The 18,765-nt window shown below is 36.2% G+C and overlaps 1 protein-coding gene across 14 annotated transcripts in view; it reads left to right on the plus strand.

Moving 5' to 3' along the window:
* LOC124224678 (collagen alpha chain CG42342) overlaps window positions 1-18,765 on the plus strand; it is a 173,827-nt gene that overhangs the window by 141,438 nt on the left and 13,624 nt on the right. For 7 of the 14 annotated variants that reach the window (XM_069133107.1, XM_069133104.1, XM_069133105.1 and 4 more), the window contains 14 exons: window positions 1,491-1,578; window positions 3,034-3,087; window positions 4,517-4,696; window positions 6,482-6,587; window positions 10,533-10,621; window positions 15,092-15,227; window positions 15,666-15,754; window positions 15,986-16,075; window positions 16,164-16,208; window positions 16,336-16,362; window positions 16,477-16,512; window positions 17,378-17,482; window positions 17,676-17,720; window positions 18,162-18,224. In XM_069133107.1, the coding sequence (XP_068989208.1) occupies window positions 1,491-1,578; window positions 3,034-3,087; window positions 4,517-4,696; window positions 6,482-6,587; window positions 10,533-10,621; window positions 15,092-15,227; window positions 15,666-15,754; window positions 15,986-16,075; window positions 16,164-16,208; window positions 16,336-16,362; window positions 16,477-16,512; window positions 17,378-17,482; window positions 17,676-17,720; window positions 18,162-18,224 (1,153 nt within the window). The remainder of the gene's footprint in view (window positions 1-1,490; window positions 1,579-3,033; window positions 3,088-4,516; window positions 4,697-6,481; window positions 6,588-10,532; window positions 10,622-15,091; window positions 15,228-15,665; window positions 15,755-15,985; window positions 16,076-16,163; window positions 16,209-16,335; window positions 16,363-16,476; window positions 16,513-17,377; window positions 17,483-17,675; window positions 17,721-18,161; window positions 18,225-18,765) is intronic. The other 7 variants (XM_069133103.1, XM_046636757.2, XM_046636759.2 and 4 more) reach the window with 5 other exon arrangements.

Raw genomic sequence — 18,765 nt, forward strand, 5'->3', positions numbered from 1 at the left:
AATCACGATCCACGCGAATTTGTAAAATAAGCATGAAAGAAAAAAAAAAAAAACGGAATCGTGATATTATTATAAACTTTTTAAATAAAAATAAAAGAAAAAAATTTACATTTGTTCTTTCGAATCTCTGGTTTTCAATTTCTTTTCCCCGCGCGTAGAAAAACAATTCGTTTTACAAAATTGAATTCAATATTAACATCAGCTTGGTTGTTTGTTTTTTTTTTTCTTTTTTCTTTTCTCTTCACTTTTAGCTTTACTTCTATCGCAACTTTTCCGATCCCGCACATTTTTCACCGGACTGTACCCCGATACATTCTGAAACTCGAATAGAAGGATGTACACTCGCGTATGCATACGCATGGAAAGGTAATAATATCGGATGTACGATCATATTCGCAGCGGTATTATACGTGGCCTCTTGTATATAGTTAGGAGACTTTATACGCCGAGACACGCGACGCGAGTATAGATTCTACTTGTTATTCAAAGAGTATTCGATACGTATGTAACCAGCTTCAGGCTTCGTCCGATAAACTCGGTTTTCATTATTTTCAGAAAATATTCCTCCGCGCGATTTTCACACCCGATCCATCCGTAACACGTATAACCAAAGACTCGTTTGTCGTTCATTCCGAATACGAAGTTGTAAAAAAGGCGTTATTACAACCACCTTTTTCGTTTTTTCATATTTTTCGCTGCTTTTCTGGTGAAATTTGTTGAATCTTCGTCGCTTCAATGAAATTCGTAGTTTTCTAACTCGGTGTTCGAATAATACACAGTTTGGCGAATTTTTTCCAACGTCATCCTGGGCGATCCTCGACGTTTCAAATATGTTGAACCTTCTTTGTCGACAGTTTCTGAGAACTTTTTTTTCCTGCTAATCTTTGTCTCGTTCTTCTCTAGAAAGATTTCGTATCTCGTAATTTTACAAATTTTTTGCATAAACTGATGGTAAAAATTGTGCGGAGAATAATTTCACCGCGATTATTCTATCCCGAAAATTTTCCGCTGCTCGAACGAATTTTGATCAAAGCGTGTCAGTAAACTAATAACAATCCTGTAGGGAGATTTACTTTTATTTTTCATATCGAAAGCATATTTTTATACATCGTCAAAACAATACCCGCGATAACTGCTCTTGGTGAAAAATTTTTCGATTTTTAAAATTTTTTTATAAAATTTCCCTAAGGTCTGAGAAAAATATTCTGTAATGAAAATTTCATCAAAGTTAAGATTACGAAAAGTTTTTTATCAGAGATTGCGATCGGAAAAATATATGGCGAAAATTTTCTAATAAAAAACCAGATTTTCGAGTTATTCAGCAAAAACTTTTAGTAGAATTATTCAAACCACGGAGAATTGCGTTACCGTACGAATTTTTAAATTATGTGGCAATCACGAGAGTATCGTGAAATTAGAGCAGCAACTAAGTTGTTATTGATCGATGACGTGTGAAAGAAATAAGAAAATAAATACTCTTCCTGCCTACGGGTGAATGCACAGGGATTGGGGTTAAAGAGATCGGTGACGACGCTACGCGGAGGAACTCTTGGCTATGCAGAAATCGTCGCCCTGAAGGTAACCCCCGGGCCATCAAACCCCTGCAACTAGAAAAACCTACATTTTCATTCTAAAATTTGACATGCATTATAGACGTATCGATAGTGTATCTACTTTTCGTTCTCTGTTGAAACAACCAAAAAAAGAAAAAGGAGGGAGGAAAATCTCTGTCCTTTATTTCTGAATATATCTTATATCTCGTACTATTTTTTCTATGGTCCAGTCGAAACAGGTACGAATTAAAAATGTTCGGGATATATGGCTGCATTTTTGTGTGCAGAGGGGTTTTCGACCCTCAGGAACTCAAGTTTGAAATCATTTTTAAGCTGCATAGCCGGCGTTTCGAGAAAACAGCAAAATTTGATGTTTTTTGCGGTTTTCTTAAAAAAAACTTCCATCGACAGACGAAAATTCACCTGACCATCCGTAGAGAGCAAAAAATTCTACATCTCACGTGTAGGAAACGGAGTCGGATTAACAAATTAAGAAAAACGAAACTAATTCACAAAAATTTTCCAGATGCCGTCGATGAGTAGAATTTCTTTTTTCTTGATTTGTCGATCCGCCTCCGTTTCCGACACACGATGACGTAATTCGATGTAGAATTTTCCGCTCTACACGATGGTCAAGTAATTTATCGTCTATCGATAAAATTTTTCGAAGCAAACGCAAAAGACGTCAAAATTTGCTGTTTTCTCGAAAAAACATGACTCGAAATTTGAGTTCCTGAGGGTCAAAAACCCCTCTACGCACAAAAATACAGTCATGTCCCAAATATTTTTAATTCAGACCCACTTTGACCGAACTTTTGTTATTGTAATATAATAATAACAACAACGACCAAGTTTCCCGCATTGTTCTTCTTCTTCTGGTTCTTGTGTTAATACAATTTATCCACAAATTTTTTTTCTCGGTAATACTCATCCATTACAAGTCGTTACGTTGCGTTGTTCGGTGCTTTCGGTGTAGTGCTCTGCCACCTTCGTGTAAATGTTCTCCTGTATCGTCCTAATATGTTTTATACCCTCTCTGTGTACATAAAACGATCGCGAAAATGTCACGCTGCCATTTAACGCCGGATCCTCCTTGACGAGACCGAAATATAAAAAGTAACGAAAAATCGAGACAAAGTTAAAAATTCCCAGCGCGACATTTTCGCTCATTTAATTCTTACAATTTATTTTATCTCGATTGCATTTCAGTTGGTAATGGTTTTTATTACGAGTTTTACAGTCTCTAGGTATACGTATATTATATATATATATATATATATATGTATATATATTACATACATAATTCTGGGCATGCCGGAGTTGGATCTACCAATGATTTACTACACCCCTGTTATTTCCCCGTTGATTAATAAGCAATCCCTGCAAACAATTATCCCGTTACCCATTATTGTACATTCTCGTTTAATCCCACATCCCGATTTGGTTATTTGGTTATTACTTGTAGTTCACCTACTTCTAGGGACTTCAAGATCGAGGGATTAATATCTCGGCGGAGACCGTCATTCAGCTGAAAGTAAGTCACACTTGCTTTGCCCCTTCAGTCACGTCGTAATTTACCAAGATTTTTCACTGCCGAGTTTACAAACAGCAAACTAAAATCGTTGATTGAACCTGAAACTGAGAGAGATTCCTTTTCATCGAAAAAAAAATAAATAAATAAAAAAGTTCAACTACGTATCTTCTTCAATCTTGAAACTATCTCGTCTATAGCTTGTACCTACTTTGGCAATAAATATTCAAAACGGCAGCCGACAAATGTTCCGAACGCTATTCCGAAGAATGTTCGTCCATCTACTGCAAACGGGAAGGTTGATGCTGAAAGGGCAAAGACCGTTCGATCCTTTTTTCTATCCCATTCTCCGTACATGTCACGTGTGTAATAACACTCTTCTATGTTTTTTTATTCCCCCTCTATTTTACGGACACAATTCTTTCTCCCAATTCCATTTCCCGCATGATAAATGTTTGAACTTATCCGCGTACCTCTTTTTATACGACATGTGTACGCTTTAAAGAATGACTGCGCATGAATATGTCGTAATATATGCTGCTCTGGAATTCTGAACTTAATTAATGGAACGGTAAAATATTTGAAACTCTATGTAAAAACAAAATTTTTATTTATTTTTTTTTGTTTATTTTAGTTTTCTTCTTTTTATTTTCATTACTAATTTACATGATTATTTATATTTTTCTCTAGAAATGAAACGTAGCTAACGTAAAATAACTAGTTTTATATCCGCATGCGGGAGTAGAATAGAAAAATTCTCGGTTTCTGGTTACGATGATAAACAGGCGTGTTTTACGATCTCCTTTAATTTCCCTTCTCTCTGCTACATACAGCTTACGTTTGTTCAATTCCATTCGAAACGTACTTTATTCTCACGGATACTCCATCAAACTTGTGTACACGTATTATTCAAATTTGAGATACATACTTGTTCGTTGATAGGACGTGTAATAAATACGTATGTAATACATGTACGATATAACTTTGAAATAACAGCTTTAACAAACGTACAAAACATGTCCAACTTCTTTACGCTGTGATATTTTATCGACTCCTAACTCTCTCGGCATTCTAAATTCACCAATTCTTACACCGCTTTACAATAAGTAATTTACAAATACGAGTATACGATGAGCGGTAAATTCCGATCATTAATTTTGACCTTAGAATCTAAAAACATTCTCAATTTCTATATATCTAACAAATGTTCTCTCTCTCCCTCTCTCTCTCTTTCTCTTGCAAAGATCAGCGAATATCATTCTAACCAGATAACAAAAAGGGGATCCATGATCTTGGCGCTTAAAATCGGGACGCGTAATCAATTTTAACTCGGAAATAACGGTTCGCGATATCACATTTTGCGAAAAATACAAGATCTTGAGTCCCCGATTATCACTCGAGGATAAAACGCTGACAAATTAATGACGAACAGGGTGAGCCGGGTGAACCAGGACCACCAGGACCTCCGGGTCCTCCGGGATCGGAAGGAGTTCCAGGACACGATGGACGACAAGGAGTACCGGGCGAAGTTGGTCCTCCGGGTGAAAAGGGCGCGCAAGGACCCATAGGTCCCATCGGTCCCACAGGCCCACCAGGAGTTTCCGGACCAAAGGTGAGTTCCTAAAAACCATACGATCTTGTATCCTTGACGTAATGTCAAGTTTCAAAAGAAGCCTTCGCATCGTGTGAACAAAGAAGTTTTCAATTGAAAACAGAAATCCTTGGGAAAGATTTTTCTATTTAAATTCAGTGATTTCAACACATTAAACAAATAAATGAAATTTTACTCCCTTAACACGCTAATAAGGTGACACTTAATTTTCTAATAAATAAGCTTCGTTAATTGTAACCAAATCAAAGAAGAGTCAAAAAATAAGTGAAACTAGTCGTACAGACCGCTTTAGAATTTGAAAAAAAAAATTTACGTATTGCATAAAATAATTACAACTCAACAGAGGAATGTATAATTTCTAGTGATATTCTTAGATTCAGTTTAGTTTTAGACGCTGCCGATCATCATTATTTCGATTGAAAGAAATCGTCCGCTATTTCGTGGGAAAGTTTTTTTTCATGAATGTTCCGCCTCCCCCGACCGACTAAGCAATTAGAGTAAGAAGATTGGTTTAAAAATTCTTTATTTAGAAAAGCACTCGCCTCTTCTTGAGAAGCCTGGGGAGAATTAACCAAGTGCCGGTCAGCTCAGCTGCCTCTTTTTTACTCCTCATTTGGCCTCATCCACTCCACTTTGTTCATCCTCTCACTTTTTCTCTCTACTTATATCTCTCTCTCTCTCTCTCTCATTGTTGATGCAGTATATAGTATTATTATGCAGAACTGCGCCCGGGGATTCGCTGCTAATGGCCAAACACGCTCACTAATTCAAGGCTCATAAATTTTTACCGTTATTACATGTAAGAGCTGAAATAATCTCGCTCTCAAGTCCTACTCTGGGAGAAATTTCTAATTGCGATTACTCTGAGGTCCTTCATTATTTTCATCTCCTTACCGTAACCGAAAAAACATTGCACTAGGTACGAAATAAAAATAATTCATTTTGTAACTGTAACTAGAAAATTTCGTACCCGTCTATATTCTTTTTCACTATGGTCGCACGTAGTAATTTTTCTTGTGAATATTACGATAGTTTGATGTTGATGAAACAATGAATTCATGCCAATATTTTGTTTGACTGAGAAAATTAGGTGATTCAAATGACGGGCTTAATATTGAAATAAACTGAAATTCCAGTATCCATGACTGTGATCGGAGTGAATGATTACTTGCGCCACATTTTTTTGCAGTTTCAACACTATTTAAACCGTGACCGTGGAAGAAATCAATTTTATTAGAATTTTCTGGTAATTTACAAATTAATATTTTTAATGGGGGTAAAAATGGATGTAAAAATATCGTAAAATAGAGGGATTATAATACAAAATTTCCAAAAACGCGAGAATCTGTTTAATAGAATTTTCAAATGTAGATGGTCTAACTATAGAATGGTCAAAATCTAGAAATATCAAAGTACAGAAATACAAAACGTACAATTGTGAGAAAAAATAAAAACCTAGCGAAGCATCATTACTCCGACGATTCTGTACTTTGTTTATTCACACATGCTTTACGTTTCTAAATTTTGACTTTTCTATATTTTATAATACAGATATTCACCATCTTGAAAATTCGACACTGCGTCGCTCCCGTTGTCCAATCTCTCTGCGCTTCTGTTCTCCCTATTTTCTTGGACCGGAAAGCCGACAAAGAATAAAATGAAAGGGAATGAAAATCGAAGCGGAAAGAGGAAAATCTAATTACGGTTCCAATTAAAATTCATTCTCACGGGCCTCTCGATACCCGGTTAGCTAACCTTTCATTACTTCCCGATTCTCGTTCGCAGGGCGACAGAGGCGACAAGGGCGATCGGGGATTAACGACGAAGCTAAACGGCGATGAGTTCCCAACGGGCATCATCGAGGGTCCACCCGGCCCTCCCGGACCTCCCGGTGAGTAAATTTTCCGCCTTTTCATCACGCCGTAACGAAATAGACGCGGTTGTTTTCGGTTTGGGTATAAAAACCGAGAAACAAGCAGGGTCAATTTTATCACCGATTAATACACGAATTTCCCCTTCGTAATTATAAAGTAAAAGCTTTCTCTGTGAACATTTTCTGCACGTACGAATTGTCGGTCGGATAAATTTAATTCCTTTCGCGTACGAAATTGTTTTTACTTTTTCTTTGAGTGATAATTTCAACACTTTTCGGCAATATTTTTTTCTATTATTTTTCTTTCTTTCATAGTTGACGCAAAATACTTGCAGTAATTGTGTCTTGTTTTACGATCTATTGTAAAACTTGTAGGTTTTTTTCTTTTCCAAGTTACCAGATTTTTAAGAAGTGATTTTTTTTTCTTTTTGTTTTATTTTTTTTTTTTTTTTCCTTAGTAACAACTTCCTTTTTGTCAAATATCTCCAAGATGCTCAATCTGAAACTACTCAAAATTTTATAATTTACACCACTTCTTAAACTCGTTGTACTCGTTGATTCATAAATTTGATAAATTCATTCGGATCAACGAAGTTTTTTCGATAAGACTTAATTAAATATTTTTCACTCGCTAGCAAAGATTAGCCAGTAAGTCGATCTCACTGTGATTGATTTTTTTTATTTATTTTTTTTTGTTCAATTTTACCACGACACAACGAAGAGGCAAAAAATTCATTAACCGAATAAAAAGAAAAACGATGATCGTCATTTACAAAGATTCAATTCAAACACTTTGCACGCCGGAGATAAAATTTGTGACAAATAATTTTTGCAACAATTTCACCCCAAGACCAGAATTTTCTGTTTGTTTTAATTTTGAATAAAAAAATAAATAAAAAAATCCCAAACACGGGCCTATTTATATCCGTGTACCTAGAAATATATGTTCTAGATTTATCTAGGGTGGTTATATATCCGTTGATGTTTGAGAGAAATTTCACTCTTGACGTAGCTTGATAAATGCAGGAAGAAACAGAATCCCCTCAACTGATATACGTATATTATATACCTTACACATACTCCAACAACACGTGTACGTATGTGTACAAGAGACGAAAACGTAGAGACAGATGATAGATTATAAGGTATAAATAACCTGGCCTTAAGTCAGTCCATACACAGAGGAAGCTTTACGGGTCGCGTTTACGAGATGATAAACAAAGGTATACGCGTGGTAACCGTCTAGATCTACTCGTAGCTCCCTTTACTGGACAGGATTTAAGAGAAATCCGTGCAATCGTGCCATACCTATGTATATATATTAGGCTGATTCAAAAAAAACGGCTAATTTTTTTTTTCAAAATCCTCACATAAAAACTTCCGAGAACGTGTGAAAAGACGCCTGTAAAAAGCAGAGCCCTTAATATTATTATTAAGAGGTCGCGCATCGGGAATTTTTATTTCCCGTTTAAATAACACAGGAGTAAATTTTTTTAAATTTTGCAATTTCGTATTTTTGCAACGGCTCATTGAATTAGCGGACCAAAGCATATTTTTGTAGGAAATTTGACGCTCTACAAAAAAAGTCCTTACAAAGTTTTCGATAGTCACACTCCTTCAAAAGTTATTCGAGGTCAAAGTTGAACTTACAAAAAAATTCAATATTTTTGTTTTTTTCGATGATACTATGAATCTTTTCTCATTATTTTGTTATAAAGATATATTTAATAAATATATCTTACTCTAATTGGGCTTTTTCAATCATTAATTTTCCCATCGAGTCAATATAAAGTTACCTTACAAAAATGCGATGTTAAATAATGAACATGTTATCATGGAAAATCCATAACTGATGCACTTGACTATTTAAAAATGTAATTGTTCCGAAATCTATCCTCTTTATAACAAAATAATGAGAAAAAATTCATAGTATCACCGAAAAAAAAAAGAACATTGAATTCTTTTGTAAGTTCAACTTTGACCTCGAATAACTTTTGAAGGAGTGTGACTATCGAAAACTTTGTAAGGACCTTTTTTGTAGAGCGTCAAATTTCCTACAAAAATATGCTTTGGTTTGCTAATTCAATGAGCCGTTGCAAAAATACGAAATTGCAAAAATTAAAAAAATTTATTCCTGTGTTATTTAAACGGGAAATAGAAATTCCCGATGCGCGACCTCTTAATAATAATATTAAGGGCTCTGCTTTTTACAGGCGTCTTTTCACACGTTCTCGGAAGTTTTTATGTGAGGATTTTGAAAAAAAAAAATTAGCCCTTTTTTTTGAATCAGCCTAATATATATATATATATATATATAAATATATATGGTATACCTTCTTGTTTATAATACCCAACACTGTTGCGTAGACCATGCGAACCCAGGAGCGGGTCTCTCACGTATTCTTGCCAATTAGAACTTTGCCCAATTGTCCAAGTTCCAGATTGCATTTGTCCAAGTACAAGTAATACTGTAGCTAACGGTGATAGCGATATAGTAAAATGGTAAAGTCTACTAATACGAATTTTCTCTTTTTTATATATATATCTCCTTGTTTTTCTTCCCTCCTGATTTTTATTCATTTACCCATTGTATGTCAAAAAATTTCGTCTACAAACGCTTGCCGAAATCACCGAATCGCGGTAAGATTATAGAGATAATTTGTACGAGTGCGGTAGTTTCTCGTTATAAGATCGATTCCGCCGCGAAAGGTCTGATCGGTTATTGCGTGTCGAAATCTCGTTCAGTTATGGGGGGGAGACTCGATTTCCCCTATATCCCCGTAACCGGCCTTATAACGAGGGACCACTTCACCCCTGAAATTTATTTCAAGTCCGGGATTTTTGTTGCCGAAAAGACGCTAAGCCGATGGGAGCAAAAGGCGTTTGGCAAACAGGTAACTTCGTAAAAATATGATGTATTATAAGCCATAGTGTAATTGCGTAGTGACATGTATTGTTGTTAGCTTTACTAGTTGGTGTTCGTTCGTTCTTCGCTGTTATCGCACACACGTATATTTTACTTAAAACACCACTCACTGAAACTCGGTAGAATTCCCGGTGGGAAAATAACGGAGGTAAATTCTGGTGGGAGATAATATAACAACGATCGTTTTGGTGAACTTTTCGATGGTTGGGGGAAAAAAACTACCTGCAGAGCAACGTCCCGAGGGATATGCAGGTTAACCTCCGTATAAAGCTTTCGATTAAACTGATATCGATCTATGCGTACAGCAACGCGTGTGTGTAATAAATACATCTTACATATTACGAAAAATTTAAAAAATCGTTCGGCCTAACCGCGAAGAGAGAAGATACTACGCCATCCTTTTTATACCCTCGTTGATTGCATGTGATTCGACCGTCGCGTGAGACTCGTAACAATCTTCGTCGAAGAAAAAATCTTTAGATTTCCTTTTGCGGGAAATTTTTCTTATCCCAACTTACGGAAAGTTCTAACGAATTGAAGATTCACAGAGAAAAGATCGTTGACGGAAACTTTATAAATAGGTGTATACTTGCAATCTCAAGAGTTTTAACGAGAAAAATTTCCATACATATTTCATCGAATATCCATATTTATGATACGCAATATGTTTGAAATTCAATATCGTATGTATCATTGAAATATTAATCACTAGTCGATTAGTACAGTGAGCAAAGCATGGTTTTTATTTCTGTTTTTTTTTTTTTTTTGTTCCTTTTTTTTTCCCACCCGCTCCGTCACTTTGAACATCGATGAAATATAAGATAGGGTAGAGAAAATGAGGGAGAAAAATAACAAGCTCGCGTTACGCGTGTAATAATACAGCCGTAACGAATAGCTGAGCGAACCTGACCGACGATAATGAATAATAGTGAAATTGTTGCACCCTTGAGTTCACGGTAGTTTGTGGTATGATTAATGGGAGGCGATGAACCGAGAGAGGATCAAATAGTGATGTTTTTGATGTCCGTGGTACGCAGGGGCCCAAGGCGAGAAGGGAGAATTGGGCCCGACCGGGCCCCCCGGTCTACCCGGCGAGAAAGGCCCCCGTGGGAAACGCGGCAAGCGGGTAAGCTCCTCCAGGTCCTCCCGAAGGTCCTCCACGCCCTCCTCGAAGAGTATCTCGATTCTCCCGTTCCGTCTCCTTCTTATTTCCCCGGTGCTCGGCGCTTCGTGCGTCCTTGCACCGTCATCCTCGAGCAGTTTTTACCACCTCCGAAACCCCGGCTGACTGAGAATATCCCTCCCGACATCCTTACCACCGAGTAGTTTGAACCCCTGTTGGTAAATACCGCTCGAGAAAAATGCTGCATGGAAATAGAAACTGGAGAATGAAACGCTCGCACGTGGATTTTTATGCCTGTCGTGGATGAATTTTACGTGTGCATGACAATTCGAGCAGGTCGATTCGACGGAAATGATACTTCTCGCTGATTTTGTTATCGGAAAATCGTGCGTCGAGTGTTCGTGAAATTATTGTATTTCTCAACTGCGAAGATCTCTTTGAAAATACGGTAATATGAAATAATGAAAATTTTATAACTAATAAAAACTTGAGTACGATGAGTCATTTTATTCAGAAAACTGCAAATTCTGGAAAACTGAAACATTTTTTTTTTTGTTTGTCATTTCGGTATTGTTGGATATTTAAATTTTTCACCACCGCACCATTTATTGAACGTGATCGACGTATCGCGATATCAAATTTAATACTGAGAAAACAGAAAATCTGTTTCAGTTATAACATTGTGGAAAATCTAATTTTCTGAATAAAATTAATCATATTTTAAAGTGAAGTCGAAATAATATTACGAAATTTTCAAACATTTTTAAGCGGCTTGAAATCAAGCATCGATGTCTAAACTTTTGTTTATAATGCTAGTATTGTAAACGAGATGTTCACAGCTTCCGAATATAATAATTTGATAAATACTCAATGTTCGATTGTCTCGTGCCGAGACTAATAAAAAGCATCTATTTCAGCCGAACCGATCTCTTTAGTAAGCTGTAGTTGAGTGATCGAAGCGCGTATTTCGAGAGTTATGTAAATAATCAAGGAAAACTTTCCGTGTTTGAAACTTTTTTTTAATCATTACCAATGATTACCTTTTCACTTGTGAATCATTCCTCCTCACGGTCTTCCACTTCACACCATTCGAAGAAACTGGTTTTTGGCAACGATGGCAGAAACGCCAGGTTTTATCTCCGAAAAATAATAAAATTTGCAAATTAGTTTCATTCATTTGAAGAAATATTATTTATACGTCGTTTGGAAAATTGTCGGTACCCGTAACTACCAAACTCGTTTAACAATAATTTCAGAATTATATATACAGTCTGAAATAATTAATCGTTTTTTATAACATCAAAAATCTAAATAAATGTAAAATTCTTACATTTGAAATATTTACGCTTAGTCTGGAATTTATACTGTACCAAATCCGTTGAGGTTACAGATTATTTTCTAATCTCAGCCGTGAACTGAAAATTGCATTGTTGAATTTTAGAATTGTCCGTAAGACTTTCAAACTCTCATTTTCTTTTTATCAAATTTTCAAAACTCGTGTCGACTTTACATAGAAATTTCAAATTTCGCGGCGCCGAATCAAAACAGCAACAATAACCGTAACCTTTTCTTCGGGTGTAATGAGAATTCATTCATTCGTAGATAAATCGCGATATCCTCAAATCTTCTCACCCTCTCGAATACCGCTGTCGGAGTAAATTACAGTTTACTTTAACTATAAAACAAAAAACAAGACATGCATGATGCTTTGAGTTGATGCGATAACCTCACGTATCATCTAAAACCCAATTTGAACTCGTTCGGTAATATAAAAAAGTGATGAAAATAATTTTCTGTAAAAGAAAAATAAAAAATCATAAAAAAAAAAAAAAAAAAATTGGAATCTTTCCACATCGAGATTCTGAATTTTTTTTTTTTTTTCCACTCAAATGTACGTTAAACGTCCTTATACTTGCTCTGAAATAATGTTACGACCGATTAAAGAAAATTTCAAAATGTTGGTGGCAGCAAATGGCACGTTTCCAAAAGAAAGAAAGAAAAATAAATAAATAATATAATTAATTTATTATTAACAGAGAAAACCAAAAAACACGGTATAAGACACACGAATCTCGGCTCAGAGGCTCACCGTTTTCACTTTCATTTAAATCTAGGATTAGGACATCTGCACTAAAGCCTTTCAGAATAACAATTTTCTAATTCTCGTGTATATACATATATGTATATATACGGCGTAGGTACGAACTAATATTGTGTAATATACCTGTAACCAAATCAAAACGTAAGTATAATTTGTGTTGGTGGTAGAGTAGCAAAAAAAAAAAGAAAAAAATTGCTGTACATTTACTTCGAGGCAAGCCAGACGCTCCGCAAAAGCAGCATTTGGCAAATATAAGTATAGATGATGAAAAAAAAAAAGAGAGAACAATACCGCAAGTGAAATTTGTTTTTAAAAAAAAAATAGCGAAAGTCAGGTCTTTTGCGGACTCGCGGCGAGCCTTTTGTTATACTAGTAAATTAATTTATTAATTAACACGTTAATAGCTTGGCGATACTTACACAACGTGTACATATAACACGTATGTTATATATTATTATGTTTATGGTAACAAGTGTTGAATAGCTCGTATCCTAGGTAGCTTGTAACTAATTTGTGTTTACGTAGCCAGTAACACCCACTACCTCCTTCTGCGTGTTCACTGTTGGTTCAATCTACTAATCAGTAATCACTAATACCTACTACGGCTTGAGGCTCACAAAAACATGGCGACGATACACGCGTCTCTGCAACCCTCGTAAGTATCAACTTCCATCTATGTAGCTTTTTTCTCTCTCTCTCTCTCTCTCTCTCTCTCTCTCTCTCTCTCTATCATTTTTCAATTTATCGTTTAACCGTCCGACACGTTTTACTCTCTTCACTTTACACTCCCATATTTATAAAAGTAAAAATTAACTCGGATATGGATTTTTTATTGCCTTTAATGTTGACTCTCTCTTCTTTCACGTTCATCGATGAAGCTACTACTGATGTATATACGAGAAATTTATAACAATCTCTGAACTTCGATCTTAAACTACATATGTTCCTTTTATTCTTCTATTTTAATTTGCTCTCATCCGCTGTTCAAATCAATGATGAGTTGGAAGAATCGGAAGTTTTTATTCTCCGTAAAGCTAAGTTATTGGGAAGTGAAATTTCAATATGTTTGATTATCAGACGCTGGCGTGCCGGGTTTCTGCGGTTTTATGGCTCTATTATCGTACAACCTTAACACCAAAAGACCTTCCAAAAATATCGATTAGTTCTCAGTGAAAAGTATTTTCAACGTGTCAAATCGAGATGTGTATTAAACAAATTTTCATGGGAAATTTGTTATTCAAATGTTCACTTTTCGTGCTTCGACTAAAGAAGTGCCGATGAGATCGGAAATCGGTTTTCTTCTATCACTCGTGACACAATTCTCAGATACAGATTAAGATGAAGAAAAATGGAAAATTTCGACCTCGGAATTCCAAGAAAAAAAATACAATATTTGCGAATAATGATTCAAATCCCAGGAACCTGACACAATAGTATCAATAATCTGAGCTTTTCACTCTTCATCTTTCAAGCTCTAGTTTCAATGTCCAATGAACCTTGATACATCTGAAGCAATGTTGCGAAATCGACGAATGAATTTTCATTCATAGTGAATAAATACAATTTTTCCCGATTATTATTATTTTTCTCTTTAGTCTCTCGATAATTTTTCCATATCGTTTGATAACGTAGCTAAAAATTATCGTAACGATCCTATCCTGACAATACTTTAAATACTCTTCCCGAGTCTGAGGCGTAACTCTCAATTATTCTTGCCGCAAACTCGCAAATGCGGGGCGGGGTTTAAATTCGGAATTTGAAAAGTTCCCATAGCGCCAAATTCCGTATTTTTCGTTGGCGAAACTTCAAGTAGAGAAAATCAAACTTTTAAGAAACATCGAAGTTTCGAATGGTCCGAAAGTGCAAAGTTCCGAAAGGAGACAATGTTACGAGTCAAAAATTCCGAAAGCGCGAAAATGAGAACATTTACAAATTTACGAAACATCCATTTCCGAATGATCGAAGATTTTCAGTTCTGTGAATTTCTGGCTTTTAGTGAAATTTCACCACTCTGATCTCTCTTTGTTTTGGATGTTCGATACGTTTTTACGTTCGGAATCCGGGTAATTAAAATTTTTGGTTTATCTGTTTGTTTACGCCCACTCGTTGAGTAAACTACACTGTGTGAGGATATTTTACATTTCGGAACATTGAGCCGTCGGGTTTCCGACGATTCGAAACTTTGTTGTTTCTTCAAAATTTGATTTTTCTACTCCGAGTTTCGCTGCGAAATAATTCGGAGTTGAGCGCCTGCGGGACTTTTTCAAATTCGGAACTTCAACCCCGCCCCACAAATGCTTGGCACAACGGCATTTCTAAATCCCGTACAAACGAAGGGCCTGGATGGATCTGACCTTGCAGTGTCGTTGTAGGGTTTCAAGGGCGGTAAACCGGAGGTGATTGAACGGGGTTTGCCCGGCGAACCGGGACTGCCGGGACCGAAGGGCGAGAGGGGAGAACGCGGATACCGCGGCGAGAAGGGTGTCAAGGGCGAGACTGCCGCGCCAGGTAGATTGAAGAAAAGCCGGGAATTTTAATGAGGATGGGAAAAAGAGGAAAAACCGTCAAAGTATCATCACTGCAGTTTTTGCTTGCCGTTAATACCCAAGTCACTCGATTTTTGTCACCCCCCTCGTTTCAATACCTAAAACCTTTTTATATTACACCCAACCCTATTATCAAGCTCTATGAGTTTCATCTGAAAACAGGTTCTCCACACTTGCCGCAGGCCCGAGGATCGTGCCGCGATGTGCTCTAATTTTTCGTTTTCTTTTTTTTTTCTTTTTTTTTTTTTTTTTTTATTCTTCATTACGTACACCCGCTTGGATATGTAATTTGTCACTCGGTCGTAGATTCACTGCAGGGCGAGCAAACTTTGTCACTTATAGTCCGATCCCCGTGAGAATAACGAATTTTTAATACTCCGTTTTCTACGTTCGTTTCTAGGCTCGAAGGGCGATCTTGGACCTCAGGGTCCTCCGGGAGGTGACGGACTTAACGGCGAGGCTGGAATCCAAGGACCTCCAGGAATGCCGGTCGGTACTCTTGGAAAATTATTTATTATATATGAATAGCGACGGAAAGGAATTCGTAAACTTTCCTTACAACGATTCTGCCTACCATGATTTCTTGCTACTTATTATCTACAAAGTAACACTGCTGTGATTAATTTTTAATTTAACTCTATTTTTCACCGCAATTCTATTTGCCATTTTGGTTTTTAAACCGGGAGAGAATTAACGACACGTTTTTATCACGTTTTTCAGGGACTTTCTGGGCCGAAGGGTGAAAAGGGTGAATACGGTGACATTGGGCCGCCGGGTCTTATGGGTCCCCCTGGGTTGCCTGGACCGCCGGTACGAAAGCTTCATCTTTTTGATTTGTTTCTAATATTAATAGGATCGAAATCGTGAACAATTAACGTGATATGAATTTTGAAAACAGGGCTACCCGGGTCAGAAAGGTGAGAAGGGAGAAAAGGGAGAATCGGTAAGTTTCGTCAGCCAAACGCCTTCGCGATTCTTTGTCTTAATTCGTTGTGTAACGATTGTTTTTTGTTTTTTCATTTTTTTTTTTTTTTTTCAATTTTTCATGTCGCCCCGATTCCCGTCAACAGAAGTACAAAAAATTGAGAAGAAGACAGGTGCGTATATAAGATACAAAAATCCTCACTGTTTAGTTTATCGAAAAAAAAATCACCGAGTACTTCCACTGTGCTGCAGCCAACTAATTTTTTTCCTTTCTTCTCCCATTCCAGGGTGACGGCACCTTCGAAGTTAACGCCGGCGAAGTGGTAAGTTATTAAAATTCAGATTCAAAATCAAAATAGAATTCTCGAATTTTACATCGATTATTACCTTTAGCCGTGCAATTTTAAACTTGCAATTTAAGAATATACGAAACTTACAGTCAGGTTCGAAAAGCATTAAAGCGAAAACTTGACTAAACAAAAGATTATTCCAAACGTTACCGAAGCTAATCTAGTTACATGTAACTTAAAAAGTCTACGTAATGCGGGGAAAGATTTTAAAATGCTCAATTTTAAATGTAAACACGTCGTTACCTTAACAATTTCAGAGAAATAACATTATTCTATCATTTTACACCGAAAAATCTTCATTGCTTGTCCGCTTCTTATTATCAACAGCTGATTTTTTTTTTTTTTTTTTTTTTTTTTTTTCTGTATACAGACTCTCCGTAGATAGTCTGAGTTAGATTTTGGACAACAATAATGTATTTATCAGAAAATCGCGATCTTATCGTCTGCAAATTACAACGTTAAACGCATCAGATTTATTTTTATCGACCAACCAACTCAATAAATAATCGATTTGACAGACAATTTATAGAGAATTCATCAACGAATAAATCAAACTGTCATTCGTTGAAATCGAACAGAACACACGAATTTTTTTGGTATAAAATATTAGAATATAACTTTGTTTTTCTTGAAGCTATATTTATAATTAAATTAAGCGCTTGAAATTTTTTCCTCAGACCGCAAAGTCTTTTTTAATTATATTTAACTTGACGAGGTATAACGACACTTTTTAAACATTATTTTTTTTACATCAGATTTCTATTTGGACACATTTTTACGGGCAGATTTCGTTCGTTGCGTCAAACTTCTCGTCAATCAGATTGCAATCTATTTTCAGATAATGGGCCCACCTGGGCCTCCTGGGCCAGCTGGAGTTCCCGGACTTCAGGGTCCACCTGGAATAAAGGGAGACCGAGGTCACGACGGTGCAAAGGGTGACCCTGTCAGTATTTCTCCCATAAGTTCAAACCGTTTCACATTTCACAGTATCGGACTGTTTTCGGACTCATTTTTGAACTGGCTCGAAGCGATCGATTCGTCTTTTATTTTTCACTCGAAACGAGCAACGATATATGGCGTGTAGAATTTTCCCACGAGAGCGGAAAAGTTTCAGTCAATATTTTCTCACTTTTCAGGGCGAAAAAGGAACGAAGGGTGACCCTGGCCCAATGGGACTGCCTGTACGTATATAAAACAGTTTCAAATTTATAGCAAAAAAGAAATCGCTGCTTCAAAAATAAATGCGCAGAGATTTCGCGAAACGAATAAGTTGATAAAATAATCGAATTTTCTATTTCGTCAGAACCGGAGAAATAATTTTAACGACGAACTTCTAAAATGTAATATCAAAGACTTCAAATCCGATTAAATATTTACAAACGAATAAAAGAAAGCACGTTAGAATTTGGTGGTAAAATAATTAACAGATTCAAAATTCCAAGTGTATGTAAAATAATTACCAAATGAATTCAAGATTCGTCAAAAGTTTTTCGTCGAATAATTCTAACAAATTTTCGCCTAGGATTGTCAATTATTTTTCTTTCCGTTAGTTGACCGTTTCGTAAAATTTTGCGTTTTTTCTTCTTTTACTCCAACGGTTTTCTTTCTGAATTTTCTCCCAGGGTCCCATGGGATTGAGAGGAGAGTCTGGAAGACCAGGAGACACCGGTAAACCTGGCAACATGGTAAGAAGTTGGGCGAATCGCTCTTAACATTCCTCCGTGAGGAAATATCGTCTCTGTTTACTCGGTTTTTGTCATTGTCACTGTCCTTTATTTTTTTTGTTTTACTCTTAGCCCCATGAATATTCGTACCCTTTCCACGTAATAACGAAACATTTCCAACCGGCTATAAGCTGAAATCAATACATTACATACTTCGAGCATTAACGAAATGAAATTTGACCAATATTCGTAATTACCTTCCGTTTCGTAAATAATAAAAAACTTTTTGCAAACTGTTGGATATACGGAATATAAAATATGTTTAGAATCGATCTTCGCGATATGTTTGTGTATTTTTGTTTTTATGTTTTTCGTTTTCGTCCTTCCAGAATATCTGTCGATTGAATATAAAGCTGAATTTCTATTCAAATTCGATCTATAATAAAGTCATTGGATTATTACGAAAAATTCTTAAGCAGTTGAAGCGAAAAACAAATGTATAAATGAAGGAATAATTTTTTTACACATTATACGAGCCGAAAATCTCTCAAGCTCGTCATCT

This window comes from Neodiprion pinetum, chromosome 1 (genome assembly GCF_021155775.2).
Source record: "Neodiprion pinetum isolate iyNeoPine1 chromosome 1, iyNeoPine1.2, whole genome shotgun sequence".
NCBI lineage: Eukaryota > Metazoa > Arthropoda > Insecta > Hymenoptera > Diprionidae > Neodiprion > Neodiprion pinetum.